The 18,048-nt window shown below is 46.6% G+C and overlaps 1 protein-coding gene across 1 annotated transcript in view; it reads right to left on the bottom strand.

The window, feature by feature from the left end:
- The window catches only part of cdh31 (cadherin 31), a 57,144-nt gene that overhangs the window by 11,977 nt on the left and 27,119 nt on the right, over positions 1-18,048 (bottom strand). The window contains exons 6-11 of the mRNA XM_085991672.1: positions 17,599-17,743; positions 14,846-15,018; positions 11,735-11,863; positions 10,394-10,576; positions 8,907-9,151; positions 5,615-5,757 (exon numbers count right to left, since the gene is read on the bottom strand). Of these exons, the coding sequence (XP_085847798.1) occupies positions 5,615-5,757; positions 8,907-9,151; positions 10,394-10,576; positions 11,735-11,863; positions 14,846-15,018; positions 17,599-17,743 (1,018 nt within the window). The remainder of the gene's footprint in view (positions 1-5,614; positions 5,758-8,906; positions 9,152-10,393; positions 10,577-11,734; positions 11,864-14,845; positions 15,019-17,598; positions 17,744-18,048) is intronic.

Here is an 18,048-nt window from a genome sequence, read left to right as displayed (position 1 = left end):
ACGGGACAAAAAGTTTGCCTTAAATAAAAGAAAAATACTATTTTCATCAAGTAGCTTGGTGTGGTAAACCGCTGTTATAGTTATCACTGTATATTGTTCTCACTGTTCTCACTGTCACATCACTACACGAGGTCGCCTCTTGTCGCACTGTTATACCTGGGCTGACCACCTCCGACTCCGCCCATTACCTGCCCAGGTATAAAGGTAGCTGACTGGCTAGTATTCCTCCCTGTTGGATCGGATCACCCACGAGGGTGGGCTCTGTTATTTAGCCAATAAAAACCTTCAGTTACGTTCTTAACTCGTCGCCTTTTATTGGACTAATTGATAGGCATATCAATTTTATTGGCTAAATTTTAAAGATGTCTGATAATGAACAGCAACAGCAAGGAGCTCACCCAGCAGCACAGCAACAGCAGCCTCCAGACAACGGGCCACACCAGCCGGCTTGGCTGCAAGCCTTGAAACCACCATACCTGGATCTAAACCCACAGGCACCAAACTCAGCCAACGACTTCAAACACTGGCTGGACTGCTTCGAATCGTACCTGGAGGAAGCCGTCGTCCCTCAGAGATCCAAACTAAGAGTCCTGAAAGCCCAAGCGAGCCCGAGAGTATATACACTCATCCAGGACATGACTACGTACGACGACGCCATCAACCTACTGAAACAGCAGTACCGGAGCCCGGTAAACTACATGTACACTAGGCATCTCTTAAGATCTCGCCAGCAACAGCCAGGAGAATCGATAGCTGAATTTTCACGAGCGCTGAGACAACTCGGCAGGAACTGTGACTTTAAAGCGGTGACGGCTACTGCGAACATGGAAGACAATGTCCGCGACGCCTTGGTGAGAGGCCTACGTTCCGACTACACACGGCAAAGACTGCTTGAAGCTAAGGACATAGACCTGGACAAGGCCGAAGCCCTCGCCCTCACCCTAGAGGCCACCCAGCAAGACCAGGAAGCGTTTGCCAGGTACTATTCGCGACCCTGGGACTCGGGCCCGACCCCCACCCCACCACCCTTCACAGCGCTGCCCCCGGGACCTACCTCAGCGTCTGCATCACGGATCCGACCGGGCCCGCTAGCCCCGGTACCGGCCCCGACATCAGGCAACCCCGATCGGGCCGCTGGCTGCTTCTTTTGCGGCCAGGAGAAGCATCCGAGGTCGCGCTGCCCAGCCAAAAACTCGACCTGCAAAACCTGCCTCAAGAAAGGCCACTTCTCCAAGGCCTGCAGAAGCAAATCCTCAGAAGCCAGCAGTGCCTCATGCGAACCCTGGGGGCGGCCATCTTTGTGCGGGGCAGCCGAAGACTGCAGAGCCTCATGGGAAAACCAGGGGCGGCCATCTTTGTGCGGGGCAGCCGAAGCCTGCAGAGCCTCATGGGAAAACCAGGGGCGGCCATCTTTGTGCGGGGCAGCCGAAGCCTGCAGAGCCTCATGGGAACAGCAGGGGCGGCCATCTTTGTGCGGGGCAAACGATTTAAACAGAGCCTCATGTGAACTACGGGGGCCGCCATCTTCGCCGCCATCTTGTCATGACAACGACGCGCTCATCTACACCCTAGCTTCCGTGACCCTGGATCAAGCCCGCCCGCACCACCTGGCCAGCTCAATGATGGACATCAAAGTCAACGGCCACGCCACGACCTGCCTGTTCGACAGCGAAAGCACGGAGAGCTTCATCCACCCAGACACGGTGAGCCACTACTCCCTCCCCGTCCTGCCAACGCGCAGCCGCATCTCGATGGCATCGAGGTCGCACGCCACAGACATCAGCGGCTACTGTGTCGTGACATTGTCGGTTAAAGGGACAGAGTATAAAAATTTTAAACTCCTCGTACTCCCCCAGCTGTGCGCTGCCGTCATACTAGGGCTGGACTTCCAATCCCACCTCCAAAGTGTAACCCTAGCATACGGTGGACCCCTCCCCCCACTCACAGTCGACAACCAGCGAAAGTTAAACCGCCCACCGCGTAACACCTGCAGCCTATCCACCCTCAAGGTACCGCCACCTTCCCTGTTCGCTAACCTCACCCCCGACTGCAAACCTGTCGCTACTAAGAGCAGGCGGTACAGCGCTGGGGACAGAGCCTTCATTAGCTCTGAGGTGCAGCGACTCCTGAAAGAGGGCATTATTGAGGGGAGCAGCAGCCCCTGGCGTGCCCAGGTGGTGGTAGTCAAGACCGGCGACAAAAATCGCCTGGTTATCGACTACAGCCAGACCATAAACAGATACACCCAGCTGGACGCATACCCCCTCCCCCGCATATCGGACATGGTCAATGAGATTGCACAATACCGCGTATTCTCGACCATCGACCTCAAGTCGGCCTACCACCAACTCCCCATCAGCCCGGAGGACAGCCAGTACACCGCCTTCGAGGCGAATGGCCGCCTCTACCAATTCCTTAGGGTCCCCTTTGGTGTCACCAACGGGGTCTCGGTTTTCCAACGGGAGATGGACCGGATGGTTGACCAGAACGGACTACAGGCCACTTTCCCCTATCTCGATAACGTCACCATCTGCGGCCGCAACCGGCAGGACCATGACGTGAATCTGGAGAAATTCCTCCGTACGGCCCAACGGCTGAACCTCACCTACAATAAGGAGAAATGCGTGTTTAACACAGCGCGCCTTGCCATCCTTGGCTGTGTAGTAGAGAACGGAGTCATCGGCCCCGACCCCGAAAGAATGCGCCCCCTCATGGAGCTACCCCTCCCCCACTGTCCAAAAGCACTTAGGAGAACCCTGGGGCTTTTCGCCTACTATGCCCAATGGGTACCCAATTATGCGGACAAAGCCAGACCCCTCCTGAAAACCACATCCTTCCCCCTCACGGAAGAGGCGTGCGCGGCCTTCTCCCTCATTAAGGGAGACATAGCCAAGGCCACAATGCACGCAGTGGATGAGTCAATCCCCTTCCAAGTGGAGAGCGATGTATCCGACTTCGCCCTAGCCGCTACCCTTAACCAGGAGGGTAGGCCGGTAGCCTTCTTCTCAAGGACCCTACAGGGCCCCGAGACCCGACACTCGTCGGTCGAGAAGGAAGCCCAGGCAATTGTGGAGGCAGTACGGCGCTGGAGGCACTACTTGGCAGGCAAACGATTTACCCTCCTCACCGACCAACGCTCGGTTGCCTTCATGTTTAATAACAAGCTGAGGGGCAAGATCAAGAACGACAAAATCTTGAGGTGGAGAATCGAGCTTTCCACCTATGATTATGAGATCTTGTACCGGCCCGGTAAACTGAACGACCCCCCTGATGCTCTTTCACGCATTACATGCGCCAGCGCGCAAAGTGATAGACTTCAGACCCTCCACAATGACCTCTGCCACCCCGGAGTCACCAGACTCTACCATTTCATTAAGGCCCGCAACCTGCCATACTCCATCGAGGAGGTCAGGACCATGACCAGGAACTGCCAGATCTGTGCTGAGTGCAAACCGCACTTCTATAAGCCGGACAGAGCAAGCCTGATCAAGGCCACCCGCCCCTTCGAGCGTCTGAGCATCGACTTCAAAGGGCCCCTACCGTCATCCGACCGTAATGTGTACTTCCTCAACATCGTTGATGAGTACTCCCGTTTCCCCTTTGCCTTCCCCTGCCCAGACATGACCAGTAACACGGTCATTAAATGCCTGAACAAACTCTTCGCCTTGTTCGGGTTCCCGAACTATATACATAGTGACCGGGGCGCCTCCTTCATGAGCGAGGAACTCCGTCAGTTCCTATTGGAGAGGGGTATTGCAGCAAGCAGGACCACCAGCTACAACCCCCGAGGGAACGGCCAGGTGGAAAGAGAGAACGCGACGGTATGGAAGGCCACCCTCTTAGCCTTAAAGTCTAAGGGCCTCCCAACCTCCCGCTGGCAAGAGGTCCTCCCGATTGCGCTGCACTCCATCCGGTCACTACTTTGCACTGCCATTAACACCACCCCCCATGCTCGAATGTTTGTCTTCCCCAGGAAGTCGACTACGGGAACCACCCTACCAACCTGGCTGACCTCTCCGGGACCCGTCTTGCTGCGAAAGCACGTGAGGGCCCATAAAACGGACCCCCTGGTCGAGAAGGTGAACCTCCTGCACGCCAACCCCCAGTACGCCTATGTGGCTTACCCAGACGGACGGGAGGACACTGTCTCCTTACGAGACCTCGCACCCTCACCCCCCCCTCCCAACCCCCCGAGTCCAGCCGAGGTAGACGGCATGCCGGAACCCCACGAGCCTTTGCCGACTACGCAGACACCAGCTTTAACACCGGATAATGTAACACCGCCGCTGCGACGATCGGAGAGGCTAACGAAGCCTCCGGACAGACTGACATACCAGAGTTGGTAATACACTTCACCCCGCCGGACTCTAATCTAAACAAGGGGTGAATGTGGTAAACCACTGTTATAGTTATCACTGTATATTGTTCTCACTGTTCTCACTGTCACATCACTACACGAGGTCGCCTCTTGTCGCACTGTTATACCTGGGCTGACCACCTCCGACTCCGCCCATTACCTGCCCAGGTATAAAGGTAGCTGACTGGCTAGTATTCCTCCCTGTTGGATCGGATCACCCACGAGGGTGGGCTCTGTTATTTAGCCAATAAAAACCTTCAGTTACGTTCTTAACTCGTCGCCTTTTATTGGACTAATTGATAGGCATATCACTTGGCGACTCCCTTCCTCTTTCCGCTGCGAAAGCCCCCACCCCATCAGGTTTGCCGCAGAAAGTCTCTGCCCCAGTCTAGTGTGACTCTTGGAGGTTGGTGAGCTCATGTTCAGCAGGTAAATGACCCCCTGGCTGAAAATACAACCAGGGTCGAGGGATTATCATGAGATGAATGGAAGACCCCAGCCACCTCCCCCCCCCCGCCCCACCCCATATCAGAAAGCCTAGGCCAAAATGTTTATGATGCCTCCTCAAGTCATTAAAGTTACCCATGCATATGAATTTAGAATTTCCTACATTCCAAAGCCTTGCCCCATCTGTGGGCCCAAAGACCCATTTCAATCTCAAGAGTTGGAAATTTTACTTGGACCTCAAGTGCTGGGGATTTCCAATCACCTGTGGGCCCAATGTAAGCATTATAGTTTCACCCAAGTAGCACCATCACAATTCACTATGCATACCATGACAAGCAAGCAGAACATTTAGAAATGAAGGCGAGGAAGTGAGAAAACACCAATGCACATTTAATTTTTCCAGTATTCTGTGCAGTTTGAGCTTTTTAAATAAAAAATCTGATCTGAAGGTATTATTTTTGGATGAGATTTTTCTCTCTCTCACTATCGCACTTAGACTGGAGGGGGACGTTTACGAGATGCTTTGAGAGAGAGCTCGGACATTACGGCTCAAGTCAGCTGGCCAGGCCTAAGGTACTAGAAGCTAGAGACTCGACAGAAAAATCTACAGCACATCAAAATGTATTCTTAATACAAGAATTTTCATATCAAGTGCCAAGTTAACCAAGGTTATTTATATCACTACCTTGTGACATACCACTAGAGGACAAATATTGCAAGAACAGTCACTGATGAAGGAAACCAGGGTATTATGGCATGAATTATGTGGATTATGCATACTTAAAAAAAAAAAAATCAAGTTGTACTTACCATCATCGTAAGCGAGGACTGTTGCAGTATATATGCTGTTTTTAACAAACTCGGACTCTCTATCCATGTCCTTAACTAGTTTAATGATGCCAGTCTCTAACTCGATTTCAAACCAGGTTGCTGGGTCACTGCCCATTCGGTATCTGGAACATACAACAAAACAAATTATTGCCACAAACAATTCCTTTAAAATGAGAGAAAATGGACAAAAACAGTTTCCACGTTAAACCCAATAGGCCTTCATTAAAATCTGCCATTGGGGAGTAACCAAATATTTCAGCATAAATTGCAGTTCCTGTAGCAAGCACTGCATCTGTGTAATTATGTAAAATAAAAGTTTATTTGTACTTCTTTTAGGACAACTTAACAACTTGTATTTATATAGCGCCTTTAACGTAGTAAAACATCTCAAGGCGCTTCACAGGAGTATTTTAAGACAAAAAATTTGACACCGATCCACATAAGGATAAATTAGGGTAGAACAAAGAGGTAGGTTTTAAGGAGCGTCTTAAAGGAGGAAAGAGGTAGCGAGGCGGACAGGTTTAGGCAGGGAATTCCAGAGCTTAGGGCCTAGGCAACAGAAGGCACCAATGGTTGAGCGATTATAATCAGGGATGCTCAAGAGGGCAGAATTAGAAGAGCGCAGATATCTCGGGGGTGGGGGTGGCGGGGGAAAGAGGGGGTTGTGGGGCTGAAGGAGATTACAGAGATAGGAAGGGGTGAGGCCATGGAGGGATTTGAAAACAAGGATGAGAATTTTGAAATCGAGGCGTTGCTTAACCGGGAGCCAATGTAGGTCAGTGAGCACAGGGGAGATGGGTGAACGGGACTTGGTGCGAGTTAGGACACGGGCAGCCGAGTTTTGGATGACCTCAAGTTTACATACACAAAACATTTTGCTGGCTTAGTGAACCCTTAATCCCACCAGTTTCATCTCTAGCACAGTTGGGATAATGGACGTGATGGTGACCCCACTTGAGACCTGGTCAAACTGTCGGTGGGCAGGAACATACACATCATATCTACTCAAGAAAAAATGACAGGTGCAGCAGAACAGCTATGCCATTGACTGTTCAAAGTTTACAATTTTATCACATAATACCAAGTAGATAAAGGCCTGAGAGGCTGGGCCCCACCAAGGTTGAAACAAAGAGATGAATATCATCAAGTAGTGATGCCAAAGTTTGGGTTTTTTAAATCTAATGACTGTTTGTTGGAGGAGGGAAAAGACTGAGGGAGGTAAGGTGTTCCACAGTATTGAGGTTATGAAAAAAGGTAGAGAGCAAGAGACAGCTTCAAACTAGTGAAGATACAGGAGGAGGAAGTGTGTGCAGAATGATGTATTTAGTTTAAGAAAAAAAAGTATGAATTATAGTACCATTCATAAAAAGTGAGGTGACAATACACAGCAAGCTTCAACAGCAATGCAATATATCTCACCATAAGCTAATAAAATTACCTCAATTTCAATTTAAAGAATGATGCAAAGATCCCAAATCTGAAATCTGCACTGTGAACACAAGCTCATTGACTAAAGCTGTGGTGCAATTCACTGGCATTAAACCCAAGGTGAAGCTACACGCACAAGTGCACCAGTCAAAAACAAAGACCTGGATTTTGCGGTCAGCAGCAAAGGGATGGCGCTCGCTACTGAACTTGGAAAAAGCTGCCCACAAAAATTTAGTGGCTCTAGAGTGTATGGCCTGTATTTTCTGGGGCCAACAGGTGCGTACGCACTGTGTACGCACACATAAGGCCCCCCGCAAGTTCTGCGTTTACACACGGGCAGCGCATGCACAAAAACCCGGAACTTGCAATCTGTCAAGAATCTATTTGCCAAACTACTGCCCTGCAAATGCCCATGAAATTCTTACGCCTGCTTTTACAGCGCAAAAGTTTAAATGAATATTTAAAAATATATATTTTTAATTATTTAAACATTAAAACATCTATAAAATAAGTTCGGTATTTTTTAGCTCCTTTAAAACATTTACATTTATTTTTCAAAAAATTAAATGTTTTAAATGTTTAATTTTTTTTAAATTATGTAATTTTTTTTATTTATTTGGTATGTAAATGTGTTTTTTTTGTGATTCCCCATTCATGCTTATGGGGATTCTCTTCTTTTATTGGTTGGGCCGGCCTATGTGATCCCAGGAGCGCTTGCAAACTGCATGCACCCCATGGATACGTGGGCCTCTACCAGGCCTACACGTAGAGGCCCAGGAGTGCGAGTCTCCAGGTAGGCGCAGATTTTATTCATGGATCGGAGGCATTTCCCCGCGGGAAGCCTCCGACCGCAAATTCAGACCTTGTATTTCCTCTATTCCAATGTGACTTTGAATTTGACGCCATCTGTGGCATCCAGCAACATTGCAGGTAGCAAGCCAGCTGATCAGCTAATCAGATTGAAGAATTCTCACAGACAGCAAAGCAGGGAGTAAAAAGCAGAGATTATAATTTCCATCTTCATCATTGTACAGAAAGCAAAACACAGATTGGAACATACAGATGGGGTTAAGAGAGAAGCTGAAATATTGAAACATTAAAAACTTTGTTTTTCAGGGCCAGAGAGGTTGTTCAGTAGTAATTATGACTTAGTATGCCGTTAAAAACTCAGTTACTCCTGATTGAACAAGGCTCAACATTTTCATAGGATCTTACAGTGAGAATAGTGCGTAAAAAGTTGAAGTTCACGTCAAATCACTGATTCTGTGCTAATTGCATCGGTGAAGGCAGCAACAGCGCATCCTGTGGAGGAGCAGGGCATCACTGACAGCAACTTCTGGATTTGTGTGTTTAATTGCGCATGTGTGAATGCCAGAAGTTGCTGTCAGTTTTACGCAGTAGTGACGATGAGCGCTGACAGTTGCGCCGTTATTTCAACCGCAAATTCTGGGCCAAAATATTACGACGCCATTTTACAGGTTTTAGATTCGAAGATGAGCAGGTAGATTTTAACTATTGGCCGTGGCAAAAAGTGGGTGGCTGCGGATTGACCACCAGTTATACACCATGCCCTAATTTTGGCCAATTTGTAACCACCTGTTTTGCGCTGCTGCCGAAAGTCAGAATCTATCCCGAGGTGTCAAAGTTCCCAAATAGAAGGAACTTTCAGCCAGGTTAATGCCTTTAATAACTCAAATCTGGCTACTTATATAGCTTCCAGTGGCAAGTGCAACATTCTCCATTGGTACTGCTATTTAATAGGTTTGAGACATTTATCTGCAGTACACTTTGGGAGGGGAAGATAGCACTAAATTGAAAATGTTCCCAAGAATCCATTTTATACCTAACGATTTGATTTTGAGCAGTGTCAGGGTCCTTCGCAATGTAGGCAGTTACTGTACTTCCTACTGGTAGATTTTCAAGCTGCTTGTCAGTCTTTGTTTCTGGATCAAAAATTGGTGCTTCATTAACATCATGTACGTTGATGGTGACTGTAGCAGAGGAGAGTGGCATGGTTGCGATGAAAGGTATCTGATTCCTTACTTCAATGACCACCACATGCTGTTTGCTCTTCTCATAATCCAAGGGCTGTATATAGAAAAACAAAAAAGTTGAACAACTCATGCAATATGAAAAAGTTTGCAAACAGAGAAAAGTTTACTAAAATGCACATGACAAAATAAGTCACAGAGATACATCAGTGCCATCTGTACAATAACAAAAACAAAATGGCAGCGTCATCTGTACAATAACAAAAACAAAATGGCATGGCTCTTTATTTTCAAAAGAAAATTTGGCAAGACACTTTTTCCAAGATGTTAATGCCATTTGACCACAGAGAACAAAACATCTTTATGGCTCATTTTCATAACCCCAAAACATTTTAATGCATTGCACTCAGTTACAGCAGCGTGTCACTGCCTTCCACACACGCCAATGTTCCATTTTCTATTGATTGAGCGCTCTGGCTCTTTTCTAACCCTTTGTTGTATCTTTACAGCAAACATGAGTTGTGTTGCTTTTTTGTTCACTTCCATACAAATAAAACTGCATTATTGCAGCAGCTAAAGAATGTAACTCTAGCTCAACTGATTATGTAGTCATTCCATCTTTTGACTAAAATGTCATTTTGAATAAAGTTTTTTTTATAATTGAGATTTTTTTCTTCAGAATATTAGCTATCATTACCAAAAACACGGTGGAGGTCCTTTTGACTATGCGATAGTGTAAAATGGGTGATAAATAGCAGCCCGTTTTACATTGCCTTAAATGGAAATAAAAATCGTGAGCAATGAAAATAAAAATTGGGGGAAGACATAAAACAGGCTGCTAATTTGCTACCTACCACCCGTTTTACACAATCGTAAAAAGTCAAAATTAGCTCCACTACCTTTGAACAAATGATACCATTAGTGATATAGTCATTGGTTTCTTCTCCATTCAGTATGTACAGATCCAAAAGCAAACTTCAACATTTACTGAAGCATATTGAGCTTTCCCCATACATTAAATAAATAAATCTTAATCCATTCTCTTTCACACATTAAAACTAGATTTTTAAATCATCTTGATGATCACAATGTGAAGTAAAACCTGATAGATGTACACATTGTACTTTAGTACCTTCCCATAAGATCTTCAATGGATTAGTGCATACCTGGTCCTGGTATCAATTGCCATGCCCACAGCCAACAAGACATGTGGGGAAACCAACTCCCAGACCCCGTCAGTTTGAACCAATTACCAGTAAAAGCACAAAATTGTTCATTATCGGACACCATGAACATTCCTACAGCAGTCAGCAGTTACAAACAGAATGGAATGCCATACCTTAATTATCTTAAGGACTCCATTATTGTCCGAGTCAGTCTCCATAGAGAACTGTTGTCTCTCATTCCCAAAGATTATACCGAAATCTGCTTTCCAGCCTGGTGTACCATGCAGGTCGTCGTCAGTTATAGAGAGACTCGTTACAACATAATCCACTTCATTTTCAGGAGCGTCAACAGTAGCCTGCAGTTCAGAAAAATATAGTCATTAGGGACTGCGGATTAGCACACTGCCCCAGCTCATGGCCTGGGTTCAAATTCAGCCTAGGTTGATAGGATGACTACTCTCGCCTTCCTTCCTTCCACCCACCCACCCCCTTCCCAACTCCAAAAATTAACCTTTCCTCCTGAAGCTACTAACAATTTACTGCAGAATGGTTCCACAGGTCCAGCAACACTTTGGCATTTTGCCCAAATGACCATTCATCATGTGGGAGCCTATTGGCCCTTGAACAACACGACAGGCAATTCTGATCTCGATCCCAGTCACTGCCCACATGTGCACTTTGCAGCAAGGGTCACTGGATTATGATCCAGGGCATCAGTGATCAGAACTGGGACCTCCTGATCTGTATGGTTTCGCACCACACTAGTGGCCTTTAGCCACTAAATCACTGGGTGAAGCAGGGTTTACTGAAATTAAGGTTTATCCACACGTATCTACTGATAGTCATAATATGTACTACATCGGCTGGAAACAAAAGTGGGTCAATTATGGTCACTAATTCACTACTTTCTTTATTGAATGTCAGAACTATTTACAGATCCATCAAAATTCAGTCAACTGTAAATTTGCAAGTGGCTACATGGTAATATGTTAAAACATTGTTCTTTCACCAGTGACTTGGGTTCAAAGTCAGCCCAATTTGATTAGTTTGCTATAGCTGTAAGGATTCAAGGTCTTTTTGTCTCTAATCCAAGATTTGCTCAATGTTGACAGCTCCGCTAATTGACAATCTCATTCATAGGTTACAGGGTAGCGGATATCGGAAATGGAAAAACGTTGCATTGATGCAGTTATTGGAGGTGCTCGCCTGAGGCTGTGCTGAGCCACATTGTTGGACCAGAGTAGAGAGAGTCTTACTCTGAATCTAACCATGTTACAGCTGACCTGGGACTGCTCAATACTGACACTAGGTGCCCAAGGTGGAAACGTTCCATTTCCCAGCAAGGTAAAGGTAAATCCTTTACCTGTGTGAACACAATTTAAAAAAAAGAAAATGAATACATCGGTTTTAGAACACAATGCTTCAAAATCCACCTCAATGAAATAATTAGAAAGGTTACTTGCATTTCAAGTCAGAAAGAAATTTTTAAACATTTTATATGAAGAAAAGTTTACCGTTTTTTTCACAAATTGTGGGGCATTATCGTTTGTGTCGGTGACTGTGATTATTGCTGTGGCTGTGGTGGTCAGACCATTCCCTTCTGCATCTGCTGCTTGAATTAGAAGCTTGTATTGATTCACTTTCTGAAAAAAGATGGAAGAACATATATATTAAGTGTGTTTTTAAGGGCATTAATGCTCTTGTGGCCAATACGTGAGCCCAGTCATTCTCAAACATTTTTGGGGCACGTCCAATCAAAAACATTCTCAACTTCTCATGCTCCAGTATCCACAGGTACTGGTGGTTTGATGAATAGTGGTCACAGACTATAGGTTTACAACACAGGAGGCCATTTGTCCGATTGAATCTTTGCTGGCTCTTTGCTAGAGCAATCCAAAACTAATCCAACTGCCATGCTCTCTCTTAGCCCTGTATCTTCCTCCATTTCAAACTCAATTTATCCACTTTTCCCTTTAAATAGACAACAGTCTCTGCCTCAACTGCTCCCTGTGACAAAGAACTCTATGCTCCAATAACCCTCCATGTAAAGACATTTTTGCTAAACTCTCTGTTGTGCGACAATTTTAAATTGATGACTTCTCATCTGACTCTCGAACTAGGGGAAATAGTTTTATCCTATTCACCCCATCAAAACCTTTATAATTAAAAAACTGAAGATACAGAACAGTGGTCAGTTGAATCTACTCCGACCTATTTTGCTCAAACCAGACACTTGGATGTGCACGAGATGATGCACCAATTGCTTTTCTATGGCAAGCCATTTGACCCTATATTTTGGTTGCTCCCCAAGAACATACTTAAAGCTGGGCGCTCACCATATGGACAATTACTTGCCTGCACCTCTAGCCAACATAGTGTAGTACAGCGCATAGTGGAATAGTAACACATTACACCACGGTTTTGTACACCATGCTATTTAACCTCACAAAGCTATATTCTCTTGTTTGAAACATTATCCTGTTGTGGTTGATGAGTTTAAATTCTGCATCACTTGCAAAAAACACTTCCAGATAACCAGAGTGTATAGGATCTTGGGTTTAAGGAAAATGATCCAGCTCCTTAAAAATCCTAAGCCTGCTATTTAACCTTGGATTGGAGGCTGCAACAGTGGAGAGTGGAGCAACAGCAGCATGCTGCAGCATCACATGTGGGCCTTCTGGAATGCAGGGACTGGTATTTTAAACAAAGTGGCAAAAAGCCCACAGGTGGACTTGTTCACCATGAGAGAATGCACAGTGGCCATTCTTTTGTTCTCTCCTGATCCCAAGAGCTCTTGGACAGGACTCTCACCAACGGCCTCATCTCACCAACACCGGCCAAAAAATAAAAACCAGGGTGAAGCTGGTCCAGAAACTCACTGGGACTTCATGGGGGAAGCACAGCCAGAACACTTTGCACCACAAGAGTGGCCCTAGTCTAATCTGCTGCAGAATACGGTTCTGTCTCATGGTTCTGCAGCCGCCACACAAAGATCGTGGATAGGCAGCTAAATACTGCCATGAGGATGGTGTCAGGGATAGCCAAACTACGCTTTACTCATCATACGAAACAACAACATCCCAAGAGCTTCAGGCAATGTGTTTGGGTGGCTTTTTGCTTACTTCAAGGGAATTTTTTTTCTTCATCCCCTTAATCAACAGATCCTAAAGTATATGAATGACCCTGGAGACCTAGTTCTTCTTAGATCCTCTCTACTCCAGCCAGACAAGAGAGGAGCAGGTCCCAGAAATGTCCCGCTTGGGTGGTAAATTGAACCCATTAATACTCCTGGCAACTGGCTACTATTTAGCTCCCTGTAAACCGGATACTTGGAAACTGTATAACCAAAAATTAATTAATTTAGCAATGTGGTAAAAGTTCAAGATCCCAATCCTCAGTCTGGTAATGTGGCAACTCCCCAACCATCTCCTGAAATCAAAGCTCTGGGACACAAGCTCAAGGCCGAGTCCATTGAAGATGTACCCATCTACCTTCCTGGGCTCCTTAGCCCCGATTTGAACCTGGGGTGGGAGTGCAGTGTTTGGGGTCAGGGAGCGGGAGTGAAGCATCCATGAAGTGCCAGCATGAGGCCAGGGTCATTTTAACAACCGGGCCTCATTTAAATTTGGCAAAGCTGACCCCCACCTGAAGCCGGTGGGAATGGCATCGAAGTCGGCAGGCAGGAGCAGGATTTCAGGCAACAGGAGGCCACCATTGGGGACCTGAGGGAACAGTCGCCAGCACTCGGGTAACTCAATCTGGGGGGGGCAGGGTGAAGGAAACCTGGGGCAGGGTAAGCCCAGGAAGTGTTAAAAAAAAAAATTAAAAATGAAACTTATCTTGGCCTCTTGTTGTCCTTATCCTGCTTGCCTCCAGTTCCGGGACTGTACATGATTCTGTTAAAATCATGTCAGGATCCGAATTACATCACTGGGCCCTGACTTTTGAATATTTATGAGGCACCTGCCTGCCTGTGGTGGGCACCTTCCCTGTGGCCCTGGGTTAAAATGGCGGTGGGCATTCTCAAAAAACACAGTCCCTTAACAGAGATTCTGTGTGGTTGTCTCCGTCTTTGGACAAGTACAGCCCTTGGCACAAGGCTTGTAGGTTCATCTACATAGCACAGAGGGATCACTATGACACAGGTTGCCCCTGGTATGGGGAGTATAACCAAATAAGATTTTTTTGCATGTTGAGTAATCATTCTTTAAATTAAAGTAGATTCTACATAACGTACTTCCCCATTTTTGTCCCATCCGCACTTTGTGGGATAAAACTCAGTCACTCTGTCTTTCAGATATTTGATTTGGCGTGCATGATTTGTGCAGTTTTATATGTAGTGAGTTTTCCAAATTCACCTCATCTCTCCCATCTTAAAAGCATCTCTCATGGATTAGTGACTTACAGCAAGGCAATGTCCAAATGTGGCTGCAGAGAAGGGTCACATGGTTACACCTGAAAGTCTCAAGAGGGCAATCATGTGATTTCCGTTGTGTCCCCCACCCCTCCAATCCACGATACTAGAGCATACCTTCAATCGAAGGCTGGTTACACCTTAAAAAGGGATTTAACGTTTCAGTGACAAACTCCAACTCTGCACAACGGGCTTATCTATGGTCACTCACCTCTCGGTCAAGTCCTGCTTGCAGCACAGTGATTAATCCAGTTGTTGAGCTAATTGTAAACATCATTGGTTGAGGCTGTTCTGGTGCTTGACTCACAATGGAGTACCCAATTATAGAATTATCATTATTTTTTTCATCTGCGTCTGTGGCGGTTACGTTCATGAATGCAGTACCTGCCAAAACAAATGCACATTAACTCACACTGGCACTGGTTACATAGGCCCCAACATATTGATTTCTCCCCAAATCTGTGTAAAACACCGGGGCTGGATTTTGTCAGCCCCGAGGAAGCGGGTATGGAGGCGGGACTGCCGGCAAAGTTGCAGAATGTGGGGGCGGCTGGCAACGCCGCCCCCCATCCCGCCTCTGTGCCCTTTTGCCAGGAGGCAGGAAGCCCTCCTGCCCCGGGTCCTGTCTCCGAGGTGGGAAAGGGATTAAATCCTTTTAACTGCCTGTTAACATGTATTTAAACAGGCAGAAAAAAGGATTAGTCCCATTTTACCTTGTCAAGTGCAGGCTTCCTGACCTCGGAGAACCCCGCCGGGGTGGAGGAGATGTGAAGGAGGTCTGCGGGGGTCGGAGGGGTCTGAAAGTGAGATGTAGAGGTGAGTGATGGGTGGAAGTGTGGAGTGGCAAGTATGTAAGGCGAGTGTTAAATGTTATAAAATGTTCACTTACCTTCGTTTCTGCCTACAGCCTTCAGCTGCAGTGGATCCGGAGTCCCGACATCTTCATTGTAGATTTCACAGACTGGCTGCTGGATCCTCAAAACCAACAGCCAGGTGAATTCTACAAAGTTGAAAGGTTTGATGAGTCCTAACCACAAGGACTCATCACACTACACAGAATGTCAGTGTTTGACAGCTTCACATTTCTTCTTTCAAGAAATCTTGACAGATGGCACGTCAGACGTTGACGTGCTCGGTCAGTGACTTCCCCCTAATTGGCCTGCTGAGCGGGATTAACAAGGTCAATCAGGGGAAAATCCCGCTGGTTGGCCAGAGGCTGATGGTGGCGGGACATAGACCCAGCAAGCAGCAGTCCCGCCTCCACTGAGAAAATCCAGCCCTAGGGGCGCGATCTTGCCAGCCCTGGGGAGGCAGGACTGCCAGGAAAATGGCAGAATTTGGGGGCAGGTGCCCAACCCACCCCCAAGCCATCTTGCCAGGAGGCGGGTAGTCGTCCCGCGCCGGGCCTCGTCTCCTTGGAGGCGGGAAGGGATTAAAGCCTATTAACTGGCAGAAAATAGGATTATCCCTTTTTTGCCCAAGTGTGGGCTTCCCGAAGACTCTGCAACCCGCCAGGTCAGCGAGGCGAGTAGGGGGTCTGCGGGGGTGCAAAAGTGCGCTGTGAAGGTAAGTGATGGGTGCAAGTGTGGAGAGGTGAGTATGTGAAGTAAGTGCAAAGTGTTAGTAAAAGTGTACTTACCTTTGTTTCTTCCTGCAGGCTTCAGTCGGTGTGTATGCGGAGAGTCTCTAACCTCCGCGTTGGAGAGAACAGATGGCCGTTGCATTCTCCAATGCAACAACCATCGCACTTCTGCAAAGGAAAGAAATTTGATGAGGTCTGGAATTCAAGACCTCATCAAACTACGAGAATGTCACTGTTTGACAGCTTCACAGAACTGTCAAACGATGACAATTCATCTGTCAAAACTTTGACAGATGAAACATCATACGCTGACGGTCGTTGCATCCAGCTTTTCCGTAATTGGCCTGCTAAGCCCGCTGGGCGGGCTTAACAAGGTCCATCAAGAGAACATAGCGTGGGGTGTGTGCGTGCGTACGCCGCCTCCATGGGGTAGGCTTTGCCATAAAAAATTAGCTAGTTGAACGTCTCAGAGACTTGCCTTGTGGAATAAACGAGTGCCTCATGACTCTACAGCTCACCCTACCAGTGTGCTATCGTTATTGGTGCGTACGCCCCAACGCTGGAAGCCACAGACGAGACCAAAGAGGAATTCTAATCCAGCCTCGAACAATCTCTGTCCAGAGTCCCAACGGGCGACAAGCTAATCCTCCTTGGCGACTTCAACGCCAGAGTTGGAAAGGACACAGACCTCTGGGGAGGTGTGATCAGCAGAGAGGGGGTAGGGAAAGCCAACTCCAATGGTCCCCCTCCTCCTGACGAAATGCGAAAACGGCGCACGTCAACCCAAGCACCCCACCTACCCGCCCCTTCAACCACTGTCTGCCCCACCTGTGACAGAGACTGTAGGTCCCGCATTGGACTCATCAGTCACCTGAGAACTCATTTTTAGTGTGGAAGCAAGTCATCCTCGGTTCTGAGGGACTGCCTAAGACGACGACTCAGGGTTTATAGAAAACATATATAAACAAAGCAAAGGTTCAGAGTAAACAGGTGCCAAGATTCTCATGCACCAACCCTGAAAAAGCACCAACATAAATAAATCCAACAGTATATTGGAGCTATGAAGACCAAATCAGGATATTTTAATAAGAGTAGAAATAAACTACTCACTCACACATTAAAAACTGAAGCTTTTTTCCACAATCTCCCTTCAAAACTATATTTGAGCTACATAAGTATGGATGAGTTCAAAAGGAAGCTGTATGAAAGTCACCTATTAATGTGCTCTAGATTTGGGATAGTGATGTAAAATAGCTGACCTTCCTGGTATTGTTACATCTGATACAGATCCACTAGATCCATAAGGGTAAACTATAGTCAGCTAATTGCTGGCTTATTCTGGATTCAGACATCTGATCTGGAACAGAAATCGTCTTTCTTACCTGGAGTAGTTCCTTCTGGAACACTACCATAGAATGTCGGAGAGGTGAACTGTGGTCTGTTATCATTCATGTCAGTGACACTGATGAATATCTCTACTGGGTCTTCAACATCCGTCCCTTCTATATTTGTTGCAAAAGCCAGCAGCTATGCAGAAGGGATGGGAAGGATGGTCATTACAGTAACCATAAAAACATTGCAATAAGAAACACACCATATTGAATGAGAAATGCAAGTCCTATGGAGCCTATGGTCTAGTTACTTGGTTCATAACAGATTGAAAGACAGATTTGTACACTTCACCTTGTCAGTTAGTAAATCAATTCCCCCTATTCCAGAGATAGTGTTGGAAGTGTTAAGAGCACTGAAGCCAATAGATGTTTTTACCATCTGTGGTGGGCTCAAGTAATGAAATCTTCCTTAGCCCAAAGAGGACATTTGAAAAATGTTTA

This window comes from Somniosus microcephalus, chromosome 6 (genome assembly GCF_052327205.1).
Source record: "Somniosus microcephalus isolate GS21.2 chromosome 6, FLI_Smic_1.0, whole genome shotgun sequence".
Lineage (NCBI taxonomy): Eukaryota > Metazoa > Chordata > Chondrichthyes > Squaliformes > Somniosidae > Somniosus > Somniosus microcephalus.
The sequence above is the reverse complement of the archived record's forward strand: the minus strand, read 5'-3'. Positions and strand labels throughout refer to the sequence as shown.